This window comes from Aquarana catesbeiana, linkage group LG02 (assembly GCF_042186555.1).
Source record: "Aquarana catesbeiana isolate 2022-GZ linkage group LG02, ASM4218655v1, whole genome shotgun sequence".
Lineage (NCBI taxonomy): Eukaryota > Metazoa > Chordata > Amphibia > Anura > Ranidae > Aquarana > Aquarana catesbeiana.
The window spans coordinates 128,436,447-128,461,901 of NC_133325.1; the positions used below are offsets into that span (position 1 = coordinate 128,436,447).

Consider the following 25,455-nt stretch of genomic DNA (forward strand, 5'->3'; position numbering starts at 1 on the left):
AGGTGTTATTATACAGGATTTATATAGCGCCAGCAGTTTGAGCAGAGCTTTACAATGTAAAGGGAAACACTACACCAACAGTACAATTCAAAACAAGAGGGTTAGAGGAGTCCTGCTCCTGCGAGTTTACAGTCTAAGAGGGGGGGGCTGGTGCAACAAAAGGTAGGGACTATGAGGGATGAACTGATGAGGGGAGTAGAGGATTCGGGTGTTAGCTGGAGCCTAGCTGGAGGTTAGCAGGGATAGGCCTCCCTGAAGAGATGAGTTTTCAGGGATCGCCTAAAAGTGTACAGAGTAGGAGATAACCAGACAGATTGGGGTAGTGAGTTCCAGAGGATGGTAGAAGCTCTGGGGAAGTCCTGGAGATGAGCATGGGAGGAGGAGACAAGGGAGCTAGAGAGCAGAAGGTCTTGGGAGGAGCGGAGAGGACGGTTTGGGTGATATTTAGAGATAAGGTTGGTGATGTAGTTCGGGGGCAGAATTGTGGTAACGGTTGGTAAGGTGGCAGCGGCATTCATAAGAGGGGATAGCATGAGGAGAGGTAGGCCAATGAGGAGGGAGTCACAATAGTTAAGGCGAAAAATAACAAGGGAGTGAATAAGTTGCTTAGTGGTGTCAACAGCTAAAAAGGGGCATATTTTGGAGATGTTTCAGAGGTGAAGTTTGGGCGATTTGGACAGTGATTGGATTTGGGGCTGAAAGGACAGGTCAGAGTCTAGGATTAAACCTAGTACCTTGGTATGAGGGGAGGGACTGATGGTTGTATTATTGATCTTGATGAAGAAGTCGGGGAGGGGAGGATTGGGCTGGAGGAAAAATTATGAGCTCGGTTTTAGAAAGATTGAGTTTGAGGAAGTGGTCTGACATCCATGTTGATATGTCAGTAAGTTAGTAATGCAAGAGCAGACTGAAGGAGTGAGGTGAGAAGTAGAGAGAGCTTTGTGTGTTGTCAGCATAGAGGTGGTACTGGAAGCCATGGGAGTTTATTACAGACCAAAGGAGGAGGTGTAAATGTAGAAGAGAAGGGGTCTGAGGACAGAACCCTGAAGTACCCCTACAGAAATAGGTAGTGGAGAGGAGGAAACAGTTATAGGTCACACTGAAGAAGCGCTGTGATAGGTAGGAGGAGAGCCAGGAGAGAGCAGAGTCTTGAAGGCCAAGAGTGGCGTTTTTTGAGGAGGAGGGGATGGTCAACAGTATCAAAGGCTGCAGAGAGGTCGAGTAGTATGAGTATGGAGTAGTGGCCATTGGTTTTAGCAGTTCGTAGATCATTAGTGAGTTTCAGTGGGGCAGGTTCAGTGGAGTGTAACAAGCGAAAGCCAGACTGTAAAGGGGTCAAGAAGGTTGTTGTCCAGGAGGTTGGCGCTAAGACGGTTGTAAACTAAGCGTTCTAAAAGTTTTGACGCAAACGGGAGCAATTTGATGGGTTGAGGTCAGGACTCTGCGCAGGCCAGTCAAATTCCTCCACCCCAAACTCGCTCATCCATGTCTTTATGGACCCTGCTTTGTGCACTGGTCCAAATCATTTGGTGGAGGGGGAATATAGTGTAGGTTTGCTTTTCAGGGGTTGGGCTTGGCCCCTTAATTCCAGTGAGAGGAACTCTTAAGGCGTCAGCATACCAAGACAATTTCATGCTCCCAACTTTGTGGGAAAAGTTTGGGGATGGCCCCTTTCTGTTCCAACATGACTGTGCACAAAGCAAGCTCCATAGAACACGGATGAGCGAGTTTGGGGTGAAGGAACTTGACTGGCCTGCACAACCTGATAGAACAACTGTGGGATGAATTAGAGCATGAGACTGCATGCTGGGCCTTCTCGTCCACATCAGTGCCTGACCTCACAAATGCGCTTCTGGAAAAATGGTCAAACATTCCCATAGACACACTCCTAAACCTTGTGGACAGCCTTCCCAGAAGCTGTTATAGCTGCAAAAGATGGGCCAACTCAATACTGAACCCTACGGACTAAGACTGGGATGCCATTAAAGTTCGTGTGAAGACAGATGTCCCAATACTTTTGTTAATATAGTGTAGAAAACTTTTTTGTTGATAAGCAGTTGCAGCTTATTTTCTAAGCTGCCAGCCTGAGCTTTCTCTATTTCATGGATTTGCAATTCTGCCATTTTGACAGAGGATGTCTCTTTTCTCTTGTAATATAAAGTAAAGCTCCAGCAGTACGAAAGAGATTCTCGTTTAATGGCTGGAGCAGGTTGGTGAAGCTGAGAACTCACCTGTTTGAGTAACCAAAAAACATAAGCCATTGGGTGACTTTATCAGTAGTGTTCACCCATTACTGAAATAGAAGTCTTTGTTCAACTGACCTATTTTAAGTGCTGGATAGTACGATTGGTCTTCATATGTGCACTTCAAGCATTACATATTGCTTATTATGGCTGAAGAGTCTGGAGCAATGTACAGCAAGTATTCACTCATGCCTGTATTTGGTCACAGACATTTTCCAGCCCACTAGACTTATTCCAAATCTTTTTGATGGTGCAAATTCTACTACAAAGGTGTCTGCATGGACTCATCTTCTACGCTCAAGCAGAATAAACACAAGTATGTATCCACAGAGAGAACGCACTTAGACCCTGTCGTTTCCAAACTGCAGAGTCCTGTGAAGTCATTCAGGAAGGCTTCTGCTTTAACATTCCTTTACCATGACTCTTCTGCTCTCTAAGAAGCCTGACATGCAATCTGTCCGCAAACCTCACCTCAGACTGTAATATGTTCTGCCCATCAGCAGCTCTGTCTAGTGTGACTAGGTGTTCAGTTACATAAACTCTCTCCCCATAAAATGAGCAGAACACAAATCAAAGACCTCATTTAAAAACAGGATATTATTTTAAAACCGGGAGCTGCTCAGATCACTAAATTTACCAAATCAAAGGAATTCTACTCTCCCTGTAGACCAATGCTGGCTGTACACAAGTAAAACCGTGTTAGAAATTTTTTTTTTTTTTTTTATCATTTGTTCCATTTTCTTATTGTTGGTGGGGTCAAATCAACCAAAGAAAGACAGAATTTTATTTCTTGAATTAACCAAATTCTAACTGCGAATGTGGTTTGTGTTAGGGAAAATTGTACATATTGTGAAGCACATGTTCTAGGCAGAAAATAAAAACTGGTATTCCATTCAAGTAGCAGGTCTTGACAAAATTTTTAGGGACAAAATTGGTTTACTCAGTGATGACAAGGTCAAATGCGCTAACAAATGATTCTTCAGACTATCTGTAGGAACGTTCAAGCAATATTCTACTAATGTATGACCAGCCTGGATCCAAACCTTCTAACAGAAAATAATTAACATTTTACCAGTCCTTATATGTGATGACTATGTTAGTTTTTATTTTTAAGCTATTATTTCTCTTAATTTTGACCTGTGACCTTGTCCTGTCCTAGGATGACAACACTTACTCATTGTTCTTTGCTAATGTAGAGACGAGCAGCTTTGCCAGCCTAGGACAGGAAGTGTGTTGGTACTACAGAACACTCCCCCCCACCCTTTCCATATCATGGGGAGGAGGTGTTGCGTAGTGAACTGGGCAGTGCTAAAAACAGCAACTAGGCAGCTTATTAAACAGGTATACAAAAATGATTTCAATTGTATGGTTAACAGCTTCCTGACCACGGTATGAATATATACCTCCTCATCGGGAAGTGGTGATACCAGGCTTATGTCTGCAGCTGGCAATGGGCCATGATCTTGGTATTCAAATTTGCAGCTGGCAATGGGCTTTCCTGTAAAAGTGATTGAGTGGTTCTACAGCCCTCTGATCACTTTTACAAGGCACAGGAACAGACCCCCCTCCCACCACTGTTCCTGGGCTCTCTGGTGTGATCTGGGAACCGTTGCATTCTATGTGTCCGGTTGCAGATAGTAAGGGAAGGTACATGTATACCGTCCCCACCTATTTGATGAATGAAGTTGGAGGCAACGAGAATTTTGCCACTTCTGGTTTCCATTTTGTTGCTTACAAGCCATTACTGGCTTGTACTTGTAAAGAATCTGATCAAACCAATCTCGGATTGATCAGATGCTTATAAGGGCAGAGGAGAGATCTGAGTTCTAGTCACAGTCATAGTCATATCGCAATGGATGTTGTTCATCCCCTGTGATATTAGTGAAGTTGATTTAAAAAAAAAAAAAAACGCTGCACACTGTTTTCCACCACATGGATGCACAGAAATAATTTAGAAGTGTAAGTTTAAACCAGGTAATTTTATGAAAAATGCTACCTATAAAGAGTCATTATAAAAGCATATCGCAATGGTTAAAATAATGCTGCTGGTCTCACCAAGCCGGACCCACCTGACGTAACTTTCGATTTGCCGCAAAGCCGTGCCCCGATGTAAGTTTTGTCATATCCAACTTTCTCAAGGGTAACCTCGGGGGGGGGGGGGGGGTGGGGGGGGGTGGTGTATTGGCTTGTTGAGAGACTGAGCAGGAGCATTAGGGCTCATGCACACTGCAGCTCAAAAATGCTGCTTTTACAGGTATTTGAGCTTCTTCAAGCTCCTTTTGAGCTCCTTTGAACTTTTTTTGAGCATAAGTGCTCATGCACACTGCAGCTCAAAGGAGCTCAAAGAAGCGGCTCCTACAGGCTTTTGAGCTCTTACATTTTCTGCCTGGAAACTCCCCTCCATGTTACCCAATGTTTCCATGCACACTATGGCTTTTTCAGGTACGTGCTCCTGCAAGCAAAAAAAAAACACCAAACTTATGTTTTTGAGAGATGCTAGTACCCCAAAGAGCTCAAAGATGCACGAAAGGGTTTGTTCCAGCTTCTTTTTTTTGTTTATACAGTGGTTAAGAAAATACTATCTAGGTGGGTTTGTGGGGAAAAAAATTGCTATGCTCAAAAAAGCTCAAGGTAGGTTGAAGAAGCTTAATAAAAACATGCACACGAGCACAAAAAAGCACAAGCTTCTTCAAGCTGAAATAAAGGCTCATGCCTGTAAAAGCAGCTTTTTTTTTTTTTTTTTTTGAGCTACAGTGTGCATGAGCCCTAAGCATTTTTTTTCACAAACAGTCCTAGATAGTATTTTTTTAACCACTGTACAAACAAAACAAAAAGCTTGAACAAACGTTTTTGCACATTTTGGAACTACTTTGAGCTCTTTGGGGGGCACTAGCTCCTCTCAAAAACACAGGTTTGGTGGGGGGGGGGGGGTTCTGCCTGTAGGAGCATGTGCCTGAAAAAGCCTAATGCCTCGTACACACGGTCGGACGTTGATCGGACATTCCGACAACAAAATCCATAAATTTTTTCCGACGGATGTTGGCTCAAACTTGTCTTGCATACACATGGTCACACAAAGTTGTCGGAAAATCCGATCGTTCTGAACGCGGTGACGTAAAACACGTACGTCAGGACTATAAACGGGGCCAATCGCAGCTGCCCTTTACTGTGTGATCAGCTGTGTCCAATCACAGCTGATTACATGTAAACACACTTGCCAGTTATCTGCATTCAATTCCTCACGTGTTGCCACAGCATGAGGAGAGGAGAGCCGGTAACCACGTGACAAAGGACATTTACACAGATAATCGAGGCACTGATCGCTTCACAGTTTTTGCTTTTTCAGTAATATCTGGCTTGCAGACCCCAGCTATAACAATGTTTAATGACTGAAAATATCTGTCCTATAACATGTTAGACGATTATTTATGCCAAAGTTATGTTGTTCTTTGTAGGAGACTTTGTCAGACGATGATGATATCAATACTACATTACTAGTTCATTTCTTTGGACGAGGAGGACGGGAAAAGCTGCAGTATTCACATTTCTACAGGTATGTTGTCTTCATAGTTTAACAAACTTAGAGTTACGATGAGCTGTTTTTTATTGTCTGTAATCCAAACAAATGCGGAACACATTTTGGATTTTAGGTTTTAGAATTATAAGGCACAGGAGATAAGCTGGAAGACAAATGGAACTGTAATATGTACTACTATCTGGCAGCAAACCTGACCATCAATCCTTTTCCTGCTATGGATATAATCATTTAAAGGAGTTGTAAAGGCAGAAGGTTTTAAGATAAAAAGCCTTCTGTGTGTTGCAGCCTCCCCAGAACCCCCTAATTACTTACCTGAGCCCCATCTCTCTCCAGCGATGTCCACGAATGTCTGAGCCATAACACTCCTGATTGAGACACAGCAGCGGCACCATTGGCTCCCGCAGTTGTCAATCAAAGTCAGTCAGCTGATCAGGGGAGAGAGGGGGCGGGGTCGGGGGGGTCTGTGTCTGAATGGACACACAGAGCTGTGACTTGGCTCCAGTGCTCCCATAGGAAGCTGCTGACTGTGGCGGCACTCGATAGGAGGGAGGGGCCAGGAGGAACCCGAGAAGAGGAGGATCTGGGCTGCTCTGTGAAAAACCATTGCACAGAGGAGGTAAGTATAACATGTTTGTTATCTTTATATATTTGTTTTTTTTTAAAACAGCCTTTACAATCACTTTAAATTGTATTTACGTAAATATAGGGAGAGTGGAGGTGATAATCCCTAGGTGTCTTACGCTCTGTCTTCTATCTACCTCTTCCCATGAGTGTTTTTCCAGCAGCTCTCTCTCTCTCTCCTATGACCCCTCTTTCTATCATATTGTTCTCCTTGCACCATATCTGTGCCCTTACTTCTTTTCTCCTTCCCTTTTCCCTCTTATTTGATTTGGTCTCTTTTTCTTCTTTATTCTTTTATGTAGTTTTATCGTGAACAACAACGACGACCTTTGGTTTAGAAGGTCCCTCGCAGTAGATGACCGTTGACACCCCTTGTAATACGTTATTTGCTCATAGGAGTCAAGCTATGGGTGATAGCCATCGAGCTGACTCAATATCCTTGTCTGTTATTGGTTGTCACTCAGATGTCATTTTAATGTTCTTCGTGAAACTCGTGAAATTTACAATAAACACATTTTCAACCCTAAATTGTATGTAATCCATAAACACCTAGGGCTCATTTACACTGCCCGTACACTAAATACTCTGTTTTAATGTGCTGGCAGCTGCACGATTTTGGCAGCAGCTGCGAGCCGCGGTGAGGGGACAGTGCGATGTGCATTTCACAGCATGACACTGTTTACTTTTCTTTTCTGTGTTTTCTTTTTAACCTTTATTTGAAGTGCACAAAGAGACACTTCATTCATGTCTCCACACATTAGTAGAGTGTGTTTTGCGGTGTTATGACATGTGGTGCCTTCCTGAGCATTGTGTTAAAATGCTACATATCTGCATTTCACAGCAGCATGCTGCACTGCAGTGCGAACAGGGATAATGGAAAACCATTGTTTTCCATGTGCCCTAGTGGTGACTGGCCCTTATCCAATGCGGAAAAACACCAGTCACCGCACTATGTGTGAACAAGCCCTAGGGGCATATTTATAAAGCATTGAATCCAAGATTCAACAAAAATTTACCGCATGGGAATTTGCTCGGTGCATGTGTTTTAAATGGGTGTGATCAATTCACTAAATGTTTCAGTGAATGTTTGAGAGTCACATTCAGTGCTAAATAAGGACCTTAAAGTGTATGTCTGGGAAAAATAATCAGGATATCACTGCTTTTCAGGCACATTTACCCATCTGTGGTGTAGTTCCCCTTACTGCAAACACCCGAGTTGAATTACAAGAAGCCATGCCGACACACAGTATGCTGCCGTGTTCCACCATTGTTTACTGTGGTAAAATTGTGACATTCAAACATGAGTTCATAAAGAGAGAGTCCACAAAATGTGCACAGTGCAGGGAGAAAGACCAAGAATGAAGTAAGGGGGAAAATGCGGGTCAACCCAGATCACTGGTATAATTGTAGATGCAGGCCCAGGCAGAATCGCAGTGCAGGAAGTTCCCTACTTGCGAACATTTAACTTGGGAAGTTTCAAAAAATGCGAACATGTGTCCAATCCTATAAAGTTTGGGTACACACGCTCAGTTCCTTTTCGTTCAACCCAGTGGGCTGAACGTAAAAAAAACAGACAGATCGCCATACCAACACAAGCAATGTTGGTGCAGCAATCTCCTGCGCTGTGCCTTTGTGTTCTGACAGGGGGACTCCCACCGCCAGAACACACTGATCAGCCCTCCCAGCCTTTGTCTGCAAGCACTGACCTTTGAAAGTTGAACGTATGAATGAGCTCATGGAACTGAACTCGTTCATGTAGGGGACTTACTGTGTGCTCAGTTAGATTTAAAGATGGAGCGGTGAGATACAGGAATAGAAGAGAATTAAACATTAATACTCTATTTGTCAGTGCAGGCCTTGAGTGGTTGTCAGAGTTCAGAAAGAAATTGTAAAACAAGGTTTTTGTGGGTTGCTTTCATGGAATAAATGCTGCAATTGGTTACCTAATGAAATTATATGTAATGCCCAAACATTTTTGTTTTAGTTTCACAAAATGTATGGAAAGATTAGAACCACAGCCATGTTGTTTATGCTATCCTTTATTTAAATAAAGCAGGGATATGCAATTAGCGGACCTCCAGCTGTTGCAAAACTACAAGTCCCATGGAGCATAGCAAGATTCTGACAGCCACGAGCATGACACCCAGAGACAGAGGCATGATGGGACTTGTAGTTTTGCAACAGCTGGAGGTCCGCTAATTGCATATCCCTGAAATAAAGCAACAGGCATCAGGGGCCTTGAAAGAGATCCTGCGAGATCCTGAATCGTCGGCCTGTGATGCCTTTTGCTTTATGTGAATAAAGAACCAGATTTATCACTATATCCAGGTGTGTTGGGGAAGACCTTATTTTCCTATGCTTTACATGGTGGATCATCCACCAATTCAATACCACACTCTACACGAACTGTGGGCATGTAAGGAGTGTGACAAATATCACTGAGAGAAAGAATAATGGCAAGTCCAAAAAAATGTAGTTGAAACCAAAGCAAGAGGTGAAAACAGTTGGTCCAATGTGTTCAAATTACACCAAAAATGATCTTGTGTAGATTCCTTCTCACTTCCTGTTGGCTTGAGCTCAGGCGTGTTTAGATCCTTTTTTAAACATACCTCAGTTATCCTGCCAGGAGGCTCTCACTTCATGCTGCCAATCATAAGCAGCCAAGGTATCTCCTCTCCCCCCCCCTCCCCGCAGCTGCTTGTATACAAAGGGTGTGTATATATACACTATATTACCAAAAGTATTGGGACGCCTGCCTTTACACGCACATGAACTTTAATGGCATCCTAGTCTTGATCTGTAGGGTTAAATATTGAGTTGGCCCACCCTTTGCAGCTATAACAGCTTCAGCTCTTCTGGGAAGGCTGTCCACAAGGTTTAGAAGTGTGTCTATGGGAATGTTTGACCATTCTTCCAGAAGCGCATTTGTGAGATCAGGCACTGATGTGGATGAGAAGGCCTTGCTCGCAGTCTCCACTCGAATGCATCCCAAAGGTGTTCTGTCAGGTTGAGGTCAGGACTCTGTGCAGACCATTCAAGTTCCTCCACCCCAAACTCACCCATCTATGTATTTATGGACCTTGCTTTGTGCACTGGTCCAACTAATTTGGTGGAGGGGGATTATGGTGCGGGGTTATCTTTCAGGGGTTGAGCTTGGCCCCTTAGTTACAGTAAAGGGAACTCTTAAGGTGTCAGCATACCAAGACATTTTGGACAATGTCATGCTCCCAACTTTGTGGGAACGGTTTGGGGATGGCCCCTTCCTGTTCCAACATGACTGCGCACCAGTGTACAAAGCAAGGTCTATAAAGACATGGATGAGCGATTATGGGGTTAAAGGTTAAAGTTCATGTGCGTGTAAAGGCAGGCGGCCCAATACTTTTGGTAATATAGTGTATATATGCAGGTGTGGGGTGAATGCCTATGATTGGCAGTGTTCAGTGACCGCTTCCTGGCAAGACAGCTGAGGTGGGTTCGAACTAGATCCGTACACGCCTGTGCTCATCATTGATGGACAAGAAGTGAATGGAAAACTCACTAATGGGCCACAGACGAAAAATAAACTAATGACTATTTTTGGAGAGAGGTCATCATCATATAACATGGTAACTGCTTTGGTTCTATAAAAACTGAGAAGTGAGCTCAAAACTTCAACTTTAAATGTACAGTTTATGAATGAAGACTATGATGAAATTCCTTTTATGGTTTTGGACTGTTTTGCTTTGGATTTGATTTGTTGCTCTCTTTCTCTAGATGCTAGTATCATGTGGAGCTGTGTTATTTTAAATGTTTTTATATTCTGCGAGTCTACAGAGGGAAACATAAGTGCTCTAGTTTGTCTTTTTGATATTTATCATCATCCTGTGTGCAAATATTAAAGCGTTTGTAAAGGTGTTTTTTTTTTTTTTTAAAATAACAAACATGTTATACTTACCTTCACTGTGCAGCTCGTTCTGCACAGAGTGGCCCCGAACCTCGTCTTCTGGGGTCCCTCGGCGGCTGTTTCAGCTCCTCCCCGCAAGCATTCACCACCTTAATGCGAGCTCCCTCGCACGGTGGTGAGTGCTTGCGGGCGCGCTCCCGTGATACAGCCGGCGGCTACAGCCGCTCGCTGTATCACTCGGCCCCGCCCCCCGGCGCGCCGCGTCATCGGATGTGATTGACAGCAGCGCGAGCCAATGGCTGCGCTGCTTTCAATCCATCCACTGCAGCCAATCAGCGGCCAGGGTGAGCGGAGGAACAGATGTCGGGAACGCGAAGCTGACTTTCGAGGCGTCAGGTAAGTAAAACGGGGGGGCTGGGGGCGGCGGTTCTGTCAGAAGTTTTTTCACCTTAATGCATAGAATGCATTAAGGTGAAAAAATTTTTACCTTTACAACCCCTTTAAGCCTTTCTGGTTTTTGGGCCCATATGTATTATTTCATTTTGTAAGGTTTTTGCATACAACGGCTTTTTCTGGTTGATTACAATTGGATTTGGATGAATAAACTAATGGGATTTGAACTGTGTAGCTAGAACAAAAAAAACTTTTAAGAATGTTGTGAAGCCTATTTAAGAAGCCACAATGTACAGTAGGGACGGAAAGTATTCAGACCCCCTTAAATTTTTCACTCTTTGTTATATTGCAGCCATTTGCTAAAATCATTTAAGTTCATTTTTTTCCTCATTAATGTACACACAGCACCCCATATTGACAGAAAAACACAGAATTGTTGACATTTTTGCAGATTTATTAAAAAAGAAAAACTGAAATATCACATGGTCCTAAGTATTCAGACCCTTTGCTGTGACACTCATGTTTAAGGTGCTGTCCATTTCTTCTGATCATGCTTGAGATGGTTCTACACCTTCATTGGAGTCCAGCTGTGTTTGATTATACTGATTGGACTTGATTAGGAAAGCCACACACCTGTCTATATAAGACCTTACAGCTCACAGTGCATGTCAGAGCAAATGAGAATCGCGAGGTCAAGGGAACTGCCTGAAGAGCTCAGAGACAGAATTGTGGCAAGGCACAGATCTGGTCAAGGTTACAAAAAAATTCTGCTGCACGTAAGGTTCCTAAGAGCACAGTGGCCTCCATAATCCTTAAATGGAAGATGTTTGGGACGACCAGAACACTTCCTAGAGCCAGCTGTCCAGCCAAACTGAGCTATCGGGGTGAAGAGCCTTGGTGAGAGAGGTAAAGAAGAACCCAAAGATCACTGTGGTTGAGCTCCAGAGAGGCAGTCGGGAGATGGGAGAAAGTTGTAGAAAGTCAACCATCACTGCAGCCCTCCACCAGTCGGGGCTTTTTGGCAGAGTGGCCCGATGGAAGCCTCTCCTCAGTGCAAGACACATGAAAGCCCGCATGGAGTTTGCTAAAAAAAAAAACAACTGAAGGACTCCAAGATGGTGAGAAATAAGATTCTTTGTTCTGATGAGACCAAGATAGAACATTTTGGCCTTAATTCTAAGTGGTATGTGTGGAGAAAACCAGGCACTGCTCATCACCTGTCCAATACAGTCCCAACAGTGAAGCATGGTGGTGGCAGCATCATGCTGTGGGGGTGTCTTTCTGCAGGGAAAGGACGACTGGTTGCAATCGAGGGAAAGATGAATGCGGCCAAGTACAGGGATATCCTGGATATGGAAAGCACTTCTCCAGAGTGCTCAGGACCTCAGACTGGGCCGAAGGTTTACCTTCCAACAAGACCATGACCCTAAGCACACAGCTAAAATAACGAAGGAGTGGCTTCACAACAACTCAGTGACTGTTCTTGAATGGCCCAGCCAGAGCTCTGACTTAAACCCAATTGAGCATCTCTGGAGAGACCTAAAAATGGCTGTCCACCAACATTTACTATCCAACCTGACAGAACTGTAGAGGATCTCAAAGGAGGAATGGCAGAGGATCCCCAAATCCAGGTGTGAACAACTTGTTGCATCTTTCCCAAAAAGACTCATGGCTGTATTAGATCAAAAGGGTGCTTCTACTAAATACTGAGCAAAGGGTCTGAATACTTAGGATCATGTGATATTTCAGTTTTTCTTTTTTAATAAAGCTGCAAAAATGTCAACAATTCTGTGTTTTTCTGTCAATATGAGGTGCTGTGTGTACATTAATGAGGAAAAAAATGAACTTAAATGATTTTAGCAAATGGCTGCAATATAACAAAGAGTGAAACATTTAAGGGGGTCTGAATACTTTCTGTCCCCACTGTAACTGGAAGCCTTCTCCTTCAAGTGACCAAAGGTGGCCAGTATGTTGTGAAAGAGCGCAGTGCATCACTTTCACAGATTTCTCCCATATTTGCTGGCTGAGTTTAAGTTCTGTTTCATGTCTAATGTGGCACTAATATTGCCTCCCTCATGAACTGTGAAGGGCTTTCTGTCTTTGCCTATACTGCAGGCTGACAGGGGAGTTTGCCATAAAGAACAGATCAGAGATGGTGTAGCCATGCAGTAAAGAGTTCACAGATTTCCTAGGAGTGGAAAGCCAGCACTTCCCATCTCATTTATGTATGTCTTTCCAGCCAGCATCCCGCGCCTCACACAGAATTGGTGTGGGTGTTTGATCTGCCCCTCCTCGCTGTTTGTGCTGGAGATGATGGATTGGATTTTTAGAGGCACACATTATTTCACAAAAGGAAATCTCTACCTTGGTGGGAAAGGCAGAAGTCATCCAGATCTGTCACATGTGTTTACTGAGAAGTCTTCTCTGTTCTGTAAAGATCGAGAACACTCTTGGACTGATATCTGTTTGCTTTTAGATGGAGCTGTCATTTTTATAGAGCTGTTTGAGTGGACCCACATGAGAGCTCTTACCAGTTGAGATAACATACGCTGACAGGTCTGGAGAGCTCTATACACAGTCAGATGACACCTGTCTGCTCTGCAGGGAAAAAAAACTCTTTACACATGAAGGAGACACCTGTCAGACATAGCACACACTGTGTGAGGAAAGACTGGCCAGGTTTAGGTATGGTAGTTCTTTCCTATTTGCTTTAATCTCTTAGACAGCTGGCCTCATCTAAGAGTCTGTAGCAACCAATCAGATTCCAGGTATCTGGCTGCTAAGGGAGGACCACTTTCCTATCAGACACTTGGCAAATACCTTTATACATAAAGGCCATTATTTCCTTCATTTGTACTATTTAGAGAAGACCTAGAAGACTTTTTATTTACAGAAATTGCAGAACACTTTTTTTTATTAAGGGTTATAACCACTATTCTGTTTTTATCTAGAATTTACACAGCATCCTAACTTTTTTGGATTTTGGGCTGTACACTATCATGTCTCTACCACACAGCAAGGCATACTCAGCTGATCAATCTATCAGATGAGCCTGAAGCACCCATTTATTTTTAATCCCACCAGAACCTATTTGCACAGTCTGTGTATCTTTCCTCTATGTCTATGTGGGGTTCCAAGACTTAAAGTGGTTAATAAACCTTTGCGTATACCCACTAAAGTGATTGGCCTCAGGTGATACACAGATGAAACAATCCTCCTACATAAGTTGTACCTGTGTATCTGCAGTCTTCTCTTCTCTACATCTGTTCAAAGTCCAGAACTTATAAAGCTTGTCTGAGCGTTCAGAAAAAGGGCTCCAAATTTGCATCACAAATGTGTACATCATATACTGTGATATACAAAAAATTAGCAAAAGACATGTATAAATGAATCCATACAGTCTATAAAGTGCTGGGTGCTCCTAGAAAATAGTGCATCTGTGCCCCAAAAAAACTATTTTTGTTAAGGTGTTGAGTGCCACACTCCCCTCTTGTGACCCCACTCACCAAAATAATGGACCCTCAGCTTTGCATTTAGAAGATGGGTACACTGTAGTCATAAAGTGATGGACATGGTCAGCAACAATACTCGGATAGGCCGTGGCATTTAAACTATGCTCAGTTGGTACTAAGGGGCCCGAAGTGTGCCAAGAAAATATTCCTATGCTGTCATGTGATTGGCTGATTAGCAATTTGTGTTACCAAGCAATTGAACAGGTGTACCTAATAAAGTGTCCGGCAAGTATATATAATTTTAAATAAATTAAACTTTTAAAAGTACCCCGGTGACAGTGGTTTAAATAATTTCTGACTGATTATACTTGTTGCTTGGACTTGCTCTTCAAACAGAAAAATTAGCATTTTCCAGTTTCCAGCTAACATTCACTTATCCTGATTAGGTCCAGAAGTTGGGCCTTAAGTGCTAGGCATAGTTTAGTTAATACCAAAAAGCTGCGGACCCGAGAAATATTTAATTGCATCTCTCTGACAGATTGGGGTTCTTTGTTCCTGCAGAACTCCTTTTGACTTGTGAGGGTGTTGGCACACAGCTGCCTGCAGGGCGCAGGACCTCATACATCACAAGCTGTGAGCATGGAGTTTATCAGCCGAGCTTGTGGCGCGCCTATGAATAATTCATTTAATCAGCTATTTCAGGCCAATATTGCTATGCGTGCAGGCCAGTTTTAGTCATATTCAATAAATATTTGACTCTTGTCATTTCTCATTATTTATAAAATGTCAGCAGTCATTACCCAGCATTCTTGACAAAAGAGCCTCTAATTCCTCTGGTGTTATATTATATTACACTGCATTCCCTTTGTATTATTGCACAGTCTGTTCTAGTTAGGTAACACACTTGTTGTCATGAGTGAAGCAAAGTGCCCTCAAACAAGAACGTTTTACGTAACTACACAAAGCAGAATTTCTACACAAGACACCTATGATGGAAACTATACTTTTGACTCCAGAGTTGTATAATGGGTCTGGGACCGTAAATGAATCCACAGCGAATCCGAAAAGGTTCAGCTCTACTACTATGGAGGTTGGATGTGACCCAGGATTTAAAGCTCTATTCCAGTCAAAACTTTTTTTTGTTTGGGGAAGCATTATGATTAGACCATCCTTTCGGCTTTCCACTCTCTTTCCATCCTGGGGATGGGGACCAGAGGGACAAGAACTGATAGAAAATCTATCTCGTGTGTACTGAGACAGCAACAATACGCATGTTTCAGCACAGCAAGTTAGGTTTAGAACCTCTGTCAGGTTTTTGTTATTGTCTGTACCAAATGCATACTGTGTGAAAGGGCCCCATAGCATAAAGGGGCCCCTTGCCTATTCTGCATCTCAAAGTCAGTTCCTCTAGATATACAGAATACTTTGCTTTTGTGGCATTTTTTTTTAAAGGGTACAGTTAAATATTCTTTATAGAGATTTCCAAGCTATACATGCATTTGGTTTATCCAAAAGTATTTGCATTTGCTATTTTTACTGGTTTAAATTACTGTGCAGTTATAGTGATGCTTGCAAGAACATTCTTTACCTGCTATGGCTAGAGCCATGCTCTGTACTGTACTATTAATTTGGTGACACCTGCCTTCTTCATTTCTCATCATGTTGTCACAGGGATAAAAAAAATGAAGGACCTTTTTTGCTAATGTATTCAGACTTGTTCTTCAAAACTGCTTCTTCAGTTAAAATGAGTGTCACAAATATTTTCCCAGCATTTATACCCAGATGGTTAGCTTGATCACCCTAATTTAATTACAACAGAGTGTGTCAAGGCAGATGTTGATTGTCCAAGAACAGGATGAGAAAGGTATGAAAGTTTAGAACTCGAGAAAAGGCTTGGATAAGCTGCAAGGCTTCTTACAGAACAACTCTAATAGAATGTGATTAACTTTTACTAATAAGTTGTAACAATTTTTCACACCATTAAAAATGAATGACAAAAAAAAAAGTGCAGGGGAGGCAAGCAGGGTTAGGAAGGCATGGGGCACACAAACAAAAAATTTCCATCACTCGTACCAGCTAGCCTGAAAACAAACCAAACTCACCCTGTCGAACAATTCACATCAAAAACAAAGAGTTTCATTGCACATATTTGCAAATATATGTGGAAGCTGTAGTGCCCACGTCAAGGTTCCTCTGTATACTGTGGTTCTAACTCTCTATTTTTAAGAGTCTCCAAGTTGGAGCATATATAGCAGTGAGTAACTTAAGGGAAGGTTTGCCTGGAGGGCATTAGGGCATATTTCAGGAGATATGGGGCAGTATAGTAAGCAGCCCAATCAATGTTCCTCCACCCCAAACACATTGGATCAGTTGACTGCCACCTCATGACTATGAATAATCTTAGATATTTATGTAAGAGGAACTTTACCCTACCCCCCTAAAAAAAAAAAAAAAAAAAAAAAGTTTCCCTGCCTACCTGATGTGATTTTCCGCACAGGTGTAATATCCACATCATATATCCCAAGAGACACAAGGGGGCGCTGACGTAATTTGTCTAGGCAAATGAGAGAAGAGGGGTAGGGAAGAAATAGATTTTGATAAAAAGGTAAACAAAACAATGAAGAAAAAACAGATACATGTGCAGATCAGAGTGAGGGTGGGGCAGATGGAGAAGAGGAAACTTGTCAGGAAGGGTGAAGTTCTGCTTTAAATGAAATGCAGGGTTCCTAGATGTGCTCTAGCAAGTCCTGAACCCAGGGTGCCCTGTTATACAAATCTTTACTTTTTTTACTTGCTGTTAAAAATGTGCCCCCTCTTTGACTGCGTTTTGAGCTTTACCCTCTGTTTTTTCCCCCTGAGCTTAGTGCTTTTAAGGGGAGTATAAAGCTTTTTTTTATTTTTATTTTTCTTGCATGCATAAATGTGTGTTTTTTAAGTGTTTTGCAAGCATTTTTAAGGTGTAAATGAGGGCTTATCTTTGATCCATAACTACAATGGGAGTCTTTATTGACCAATAGTGATGTAAGGAGGGAAAGAGGAACTAGTTTAGCTGTGTAAGCAGAAGATGCCTTTTCAAATCACACATCATACCTTTATAATTTCCTCTAGGAGAAACCGACAGGATATCAATACTTTGTCCCTATACAAAAGATATATTTCTTTCTCATCCGTTGAAGGACACAGGAATTCTTTAACCTTTTGGGTTATACTGCCACCTACACATGATAGACATTAGCAACAAAGAAACTGTTGGCCATGAGAGAATAACCCTGCCCACAACCAGCACATTTCAGTTTTTTGCTAGTGTCCTCAGAATAGTGGAGGTATTTTCTTTAGATCTTCTTTTCCCTGATTGAAAGATTTTTCCACTATCAACAGCTACTGGTAGATTCATGCCAGATATGTTCAATCCTGGAAGTTTGTCCAGTCAGCCAATACACACAGGTTTTCCCAGTTTATACTGGTGCTCCCTCTGTGACAGCCCTGAAGTTCCCGTGTCATCTACAGGAATTAATAGATTCTGACTGGATCTTGAATGCTCTCCAGTTAGCCAAATAGCGCAGGTTCCCAGTTAATTATCTACACTCACCGGCCACTTTATTAGGAACACCTTGCTAGTACCGGGTTGGACCCCCTTTTGCCTTCAGTACTGCCTTAATTCTTTGTGGCATAGATTCAACAAGGTGTTGGAAACATTCCGCAGAGATTTTGGTTCATATTGACATGAAAGCATCACGCAGTTGCAGATTTGTCGGCTGCACCTGCATGATGCCAATCTCTTGTTTCACCACATCCCAAAGGTGCTCTATTGGGTTGAGATCTGGTGGCTGTGGAGGCCATTGGAATACAGTGACCTATATATGGGGTGGCATAGTGGTGTAGTGGATAGCAGTAAGAAGGGTCGCTGGTTCGAATCCCAACCACGACACTACCTGCCTGGAGTTTGCATGTTCTCCCTGTACCTGCGTGGGTTTCCTCCGGGTACTCCGGTTTCCTCCCTCACTCCAAAGACATGCTGGTAAGTTAATTGGATCCTGTCTAAATTGTCCCTAGTATGTATGAATATGAGTTAGGGACCTTAGATTGTAAGCTCCTTGAGAGTAGGGACTGATGTGAATGTACAATGTGTATGTAAAGTGCTGCGTAAATTGACGGCGCTATGTAAGTAACTTAAATATATAAAATAAAATAAATATATTGTGCGTTCAGAGATGGAGTTCTGCATACCTTGGTTGTAACGAGTGGGTATTTGAGTTACTGTTGCCTTTCTATCATCTCGAACCATTCCCATTCCCATGTCCGTTCTCCTCTAACCTCTGACATCAACAAGGCATTCTTATCCACACAACTGCCGCTCACTGGATATTTTCCCTTTCTCAGACCATTCTCTGTAAACCTGAGAGATGGTTGTGCATGAAAATCCCAGTAGATCAACAGTTTTTGAAATACTCAGACCAGCCCGTCTGGCACCAACAACCATGCCATGTTCAAAGTCACCTAAATCCCCTTTCTTCCCCATTCTGATGCTCGGTTTGAACTTCAGCAAGTCATCTTCACCACATCTAGATACCTAAATGCATTGAGTTGCTGCCGTGTGATTGGCTGATTAGCAATTTGTGTTACCAAGCAATTGAACAGGTGTACCTAATAAAGTGGCCGGTGAGTGTATATTGGTATTCTCTGTATCAGTCTTGTAGTTAGGTGTAACTCTGTTTCAGTTTACACAGGACTCTACTATTCAGGTCAGGAGATTCCCTGTAAAGTTATTGGTTCAGAGCTGAGGCAGTTTTCCAGTCCCGCTCTCTGCAACTCACTGTTATAAGTGCCTAGCATGCTTCTGTTAGGTTAAAGTGGTTGTAAACCTCAGATATGGAATATGAATAAAGCATATCCCTCTATAGTGTGTACTTGTCTCAATTAAGAGCACTAAGTGTGATTTCGGTCTTTGTTCCTCTGCTATCAGCATGAATCACTTCTGACAAGTTTTCCTGACACCAAGAGTAAAAAAGTGACAGGGGAGGGACCTCCAGCTGATTGACAGACACAGCTCTGTTCTTGTGTGCTGTGTGAAAGGGGGGGTGTGTCCCTTCCCTCCAATCAGGCCACAGAGCTCTCCTCACTGAGCTCTGCAGAGTGTAACGTAAGCTCTCCAACCCCTTTTTTTCTGACAGATCAGACCAGCTTTATAAATTCTGGACTTTGAACGGATTTAGAGAAGAGTGCAGATAAACAGGTATAACTTATGTAGGAGGCTTTGTTTCATCTTTGTGTATCGCCTGAAGCCAATTCACTGGGTAAATATGTAAAGATTTACAACCACAAGACTTTCTCTGTTTGGTGCTGAGGCTACATACGTGCTTTTGCTACAGAAGTAACTGTATTACCTTACGGGCAGCTTCAGCACTTTTCCTTTATGTACATTCGAAAAGAACACATTCATTTGAATAGTGTATTAGAAAGATATACAGGGAATCTATACAAAATCTTAAAGTGGAAGTCCAGTCAAAAATAAAAAAAATCTATTAATTATATGTAAAATATCTTTATCTTTGACATTATTCATTTTCTTTATAGCTGATTGCCAAGCTTAGAAAGTCTAATCAAAGCCAGACAATCCGCTACTTCCTGTTCTTCAGGGACAACCTTACTTCCCTTTATCTGAATTCTGCACGGGGCCTCTCACTTCCTAAAAACGTTGTCCTTCTCTCTTACACAGGCATGCCTACTGTTCATTCTAACCACCCCTGTCTTGCCCAGCCCCACCCCCATCCCTCCTCTCCTTCACAGATCTTCTGTCTTCATAGCCTCATTTCAGGTTTCTCCTGAGAGAGAGGGGGAGGGCAGGCTTTGGAAGTATGTTCTGTTTGTTAGATTACAATGCACCAAGCTGCAGATTTTCTACAGTGTACAATAACATGGTTGTTTCTGCATGGCACTGTGTGCATTGTGTGTTACTGTGATGGCACTGTGTGCATTGTGTGTTACTGTGATGGCACTGTGTGCATTGTGTGGCACTGTGATGGCACTGTGTGCATGGTGTGGCACTGTGATGGCACTGTGTGCATGGTGTGGCACTGTGATGGCACTGTGTGCATGGTGTGGCACTGTGTGCATGGTGTGGCACTGTGTGCATGGTGTGGCACTGGGATGGCACTGTGTGCATGGTGTGGCACTGTGATGGCACTGTGTGCATGGTGTGGCACTGTGATGGCACTGTGTGCATGGTGTGGCACTGTGTGCATGGTGTGGCACTGTGATGGCACTGTGTGCATGGTGTGTTACTGTGATGGCCCTGTGTGCATGGTGTGTTACTGTGATGGCCCTGTGTGCATGGTGTGTTACTGTGATGGCACTGTGTGCATGGTGTGGCACTGTGATGGCACTGTGTGCATGGTGTGGCACTGTGTGCATGGTGTGGCACTGTGTGCATGGTGTGGCACTGGGATGGCACTGTGTGCATGGTGTGGCACTGTTATGGCACTGTGTGCATGGTGTGGCACTGTGATGGCACTGTGTGCATGGTGTGGCACTGTGTGCATGGTGTGGCACTGTGATGGCACTGTGTGCATGGTGTGTTACTGTGATGGCCCTGTGTGCATGGTGTGTTACTGTGATGGCCCTGTGTGCATGGTGTGTTACTGTGATGGCACTGTGTGCATGGTGTGGCACTGTGATGGCACTGTGTGCACGGTGTGGCACTGTGTGCATGGTGTGGCACTGTGTGCATGGTGTGGCACTGGGATGGCACTGTGTGCATGGTGTGGCACTGTTATGGCACTGTGTGCATGGTGTGGCACTGTGATGGCACTGTGTGCATGGTGTGGCACTGTGTGCATGGTGTGGCACTGTGATGGCACTGTGTGCATGGTGTGTTACTGTGATGGCCCTGTGTGCATGGTGTGTTACTGTGATGGCCCTGTGTGCATGGTGTGTTACTGTGATGGCACTGTGTGCATGGTGTGGCACTGTGATGGCACTGTGTGCATGATATGGCACTGTGTGTTACTGTGATTGCACTGTGTGCATGGTGTGGCACTGTGATGGCACTGCGTGCATGGTGTGGCACTGTGATGGCACGGTGTGCATGGTGTGTTACTGTAATGGCACAGTGTGCATGGTGTGTTACTGCGATGGCACTGTGTGCATGGTGTGGCACTGTGTGTGCATGATATGGCACTGTGTGCATTGTGTGTTACTGTGATGGCACTGTGTGCATTGTGTTTTACTGTGATGGCACTGTGTGCATGGTGTGGCACTGTGTGCATGGTGTGGCACTGTGTGCATGGTGTGGCACTGGGATGGCACTGTGTGCATGGTGTGGCACTGTGATGGCACTGTGTGCATGGTGTGGCACTGTGATGGCACTGTGTGCATGGTGTGGCACTGTGTGCATGGTGTGGCACTGTGATGGCACTGTGTGCATGGTGTGTTACTGTGATGGCCCTGTGTGCATGGTGTGTTACTGTGATGGCCCTGTGTGCATGGTGTGTTACTGTGATGGCACTGTGTGCATGGTGTGGCACTGTGATGGCACTGTGTGCATGGTGTGGCACTGTGTGCATGGTGTGGCACTGTGTGCATGGTGTGGCACTGGGATGGCACTGTGTGCATGGTGTGGCACTGTTATGGCACTGTGTGCATGGTGTGGCACTGTGATGGCACTGTGTGCATGGTGTGGCACTGTGTGCATGGTGTGGCACTGTGATGGCACTGTGTGCATGGTGTGTTACTGTGATGGCCCTGTGTGCATGGTGTGTTACTGTGATGGCCCTGTGTGCATGGTGTGTTACTGTGATGGCACTGTGTGCATGGTGTGGCACTGTGATGGCACTGTGTGCACGGTGTGGCACTGTGTGCATGGTGTGGCACTGTGTGCATGGTGTGGCACTGGGATGGCACTGTGTGCATGGTGTGGCACTGTTATGGCACTGTGTGCATGGTGTGGCACTGTGATGGCACTGTGTGCATGGTGTGGCACTGTGTGCATGGTGTGGCACTGTGATGGCACTGTGTGCATGGTGTGTTACTGTGATGGCCCTGTGTGCATGGTGTGTTACTGTGATGGCCCTGTGTGCATGGTGTGTTACTGTGATGGCACTGTGTGCATGGTGTGGCACTGTGATGGCACTGTGTGCATGATATGGCACTGTGTGTTACTGTGATTGCACTGTGTGCATGGTGTGGCACTGTGATGGCACTGCGTGCATGGTGTGGCACTGTGATGGCACGGTGTGCATGGTGTGTTACTGTAATGGCACAGTGTGCATGGTGTGTTACTGCGATGGCACTGTGTGCATGGTGTGGCACTGTGTGTGCATGATATGGCACTGTGTGCATTGTGTGTTACTGTGATGGCACTGTGTGCATTGTGTTTTACTGTGATGGCACTGTGTGCATGGTGTGGCACTGTGTGCATGGTGTGGCACATGCACAGCTGAGGGAGCTACATGTGAGTAATGAGTTTAAGACTCCGTTTCCACTAGTGCGCCTTGTCATGCAACTTTGAACACAAAGCACTTCCAGCTTTGATCCAAGTCGCATAGATAGGAACGGGTGCCATTGAAATCAATGGGCTGTGACTTGTCATGCATCTTTGTGTCCTTAGTCTACGCTTCCACTATTGCGACCCCAAAGTTGCACGATTTAGAGTGCAACTTTGATCCAACTTTACACTCTCTGGATCAAAGTCGCATCAAAGCATTGCAGCATTACCTTTTCAAAGTCGCTCATTTTCAAAGTCGCATAGATGGGACTGGGTGGCATTGAAATCAATGGGCTGTGACATGTCATGCGTCTTTGTGTCCAAAGTCGCATGACAATTCGCACTAGTGGAAACAGAGCCTTAGTGCGGTTGCCTGTATTGTGATCATTGTAGACTGTGAGCCGATAACCCAGCGCACTTCCAGTGTCCAGCTCCCTTCGCACAGCTATACTGTATATGTGCTCTGCACCTCCCTTCCCCCCTCCTGTGTGCTGTGTGGAAGGGGTTTTTTTATTTCTTCATTTTCTCATGAATTAGGATGTACAATGAAGAGAACACTGGGGAGGAACCTATGATTAGCTCCTCCCACCCTGTATACGCCCACTGGCTACACAGGAACAGTGTCCCTCCCAAGAAATGATGTCACTAGATTTCAGTAACCACACCCACTGGCTGATTTTAGTCTCAGAAGGAAGTAGAATTGAAGTCATGTGACGCACTGGATTCTACAAAATAAAGGTTGAAAAACTGGCATTTTTTCATTTTAAGGCATAAGGCTGAACTTAGGTCACATTAATGATTGCAGGGGAGAATTTAAGTGTTAGGGTGGACTTCCACTTTTAAGGTAAATAATTTAATCAAGGAGCGTTTGTTTTAAAAAAACCTTTCTTGTATTGTATAGTCTGTAAATATACTGTATATACATAGTGTAAGGGCGACTGGCTCAACTGGTAGTGACAGCGGTAAACCATGCATGACACCGGCACACCTAGGAACAGTCCAAGATGATTTGTCTCGCAATTTTTTTTTCAACAAATGCAAACAAATACAGTTTCAATGCAATGGAGGACTTTGTACCGCAAGTCCATTGCATAAAAAAAAAGAAAAAAAAAAAGAAAAAAAAAAATCTCATCCAAAACCACTAACAAAACCCAGGTTCGTTTCTAACTAACCGGGTGCCACCTAAGGTATTCCTCAAAACAAACAGGCAGCACTTGTACCTATTTAGCATTCTGTCAGCACTCAGGGTTTCACCCAGCAGCAGGCTCCCAAAACTGAGAGCCATATCCTAGAGAGCAAGCGAGCAAAGCATCAGTCAGCTGACATACTGTATAGAAAGGCTCGTGGACAGCTGAGACTAATAACGAGGTCTTGCTACCAAGTAAGATGTAGACCAAGGAATGCAGGTTTCAACCCAAATCTCTACACATCCTCTGGACTCCAGGACCAACAGCAGAACTTATTCAGATTTAGAGAAAACCATAGGTTTGTTTGCTACAAATCGGCTATAAACCCTGGAACCCCTCACTATGTGTATGTGAGAAACCTAGGGTACACATAAACACCATTCACAATCCTGCTATCTGATGTCTGACAATACATAGAACAAATATTTGCTATACATTTAGTTATCAAAGACAGGCGGTGCTTCTTGCTTAGTATTGCTGCACAGTGTTTGTACTTCACAGTTCCTTTATGTAGAAACTGACAGTGAGGATGCTGACTATAATCCTTGATATTCATCTAGCCTCTACATGGAGAATTTGCAAATTTGTGTATGAAATACAGTTTGAAGCTAAAGGCATTGAAAACTGTAAAAACAACTTTAAGTGTTACATTGCATCTTAGTGTGTTTTTAAAATCTATGTATCGATGTGAGCTAGATACATGCTACTGAATAGGATTTTTACCTAAAATGCATGTTTTACTGCAGGAAAGCAGATAACTACAGCTACTAATGCAGTGTGTACTCAGTGAAGATATCCTATGTTTAAATGGAACAGCAGCACACCCTAGTGGTAATTTTGTTAAATAGATCCAATATTTTTTTCTACATGGCATAATTACAGTGGGTTTTATTTGTAAAACTGTCTCAGGAGAAAACTTAAAGGCCAAGTTCACCTTTTGTAAAAAAAAAAAAAAATACACTTGATTTTGCATGTAAAAAATGTGCATTTTACTTTTGTACACGGCAGCTTGAAAAGCATTGCATCCTCGATCAATGAATCAAAGGTGTAATTTCAGACTCCTGCTGACAGTCAGTACAGCTGTCTACCCAATAACGCCCATATGGGCAGATAGTTACTGTACTAAGTACAGAAAGAGTCAGTGATCTGCAAGGGTACTCCTCAGCACTCTCCTAGTTCATTGAGAACTACAAGCCATCTGCCACAGGGGAGCCCTGCACAGAAGTGCTGTTTTTAAAATGTGAAGAACCACTGTCCACTGTCACAGGACGAGGGGTAAGGGGGATGCTTACACAACAAAGATCTACTGAAAATTGAAAATGTAAATACATAAAAATATCCTTGTATATACAACTAGCGAAAATATGCCAGTTCATCAAACGTGTTGAATATGCAAGGGAACACTGGCAGAGTGGCAGCAAGTGGCGAGTTGTGTGTCAGTGCAGTAAAGTTGGGGTATGCAGGGAGAGGTGGTAAGGTTGAGGGGGAGAGTATGAGAGTCAAATGTTGTGGTGAGTGTGTGTTAATACAGTGAAGGAAAGCACGTTCAGAACTCTGTGTCAGCACACTGGCTGCAAGTGCAGAAGAGCTTGATGGTGAATTAGTGACGAGTGCAAAAGTGCACATTTCTGTTGTGGTCAACTGCAGAAATGTGTG

The 25,455-nt window shown here is 43.6% G+C and overlaps 1 protein-coding gene across 1 annotated transcript in view; it reads left to right on the forward strand.

Annotated features, from left to right (window-relative positions):
• The window catches only part of MICU2 (mitochondrial calcium uptake 2), a 621,891-nt gene that overhangs the window by 560,563 nt on the left and 35,873 nt on the right, over positions 1–25,455 (forward strand). The window contains exon 8 of the mRNA XM_073613444.1: positions 5,699–5,796. Within this exon, the coding sequence (XP_073469545.1) occupies positions 5,699–5,796 (98 nt within the window). The remainder of the gene's footprint in view (positions 1–5,698; positions 5,797–25,455) is intronic.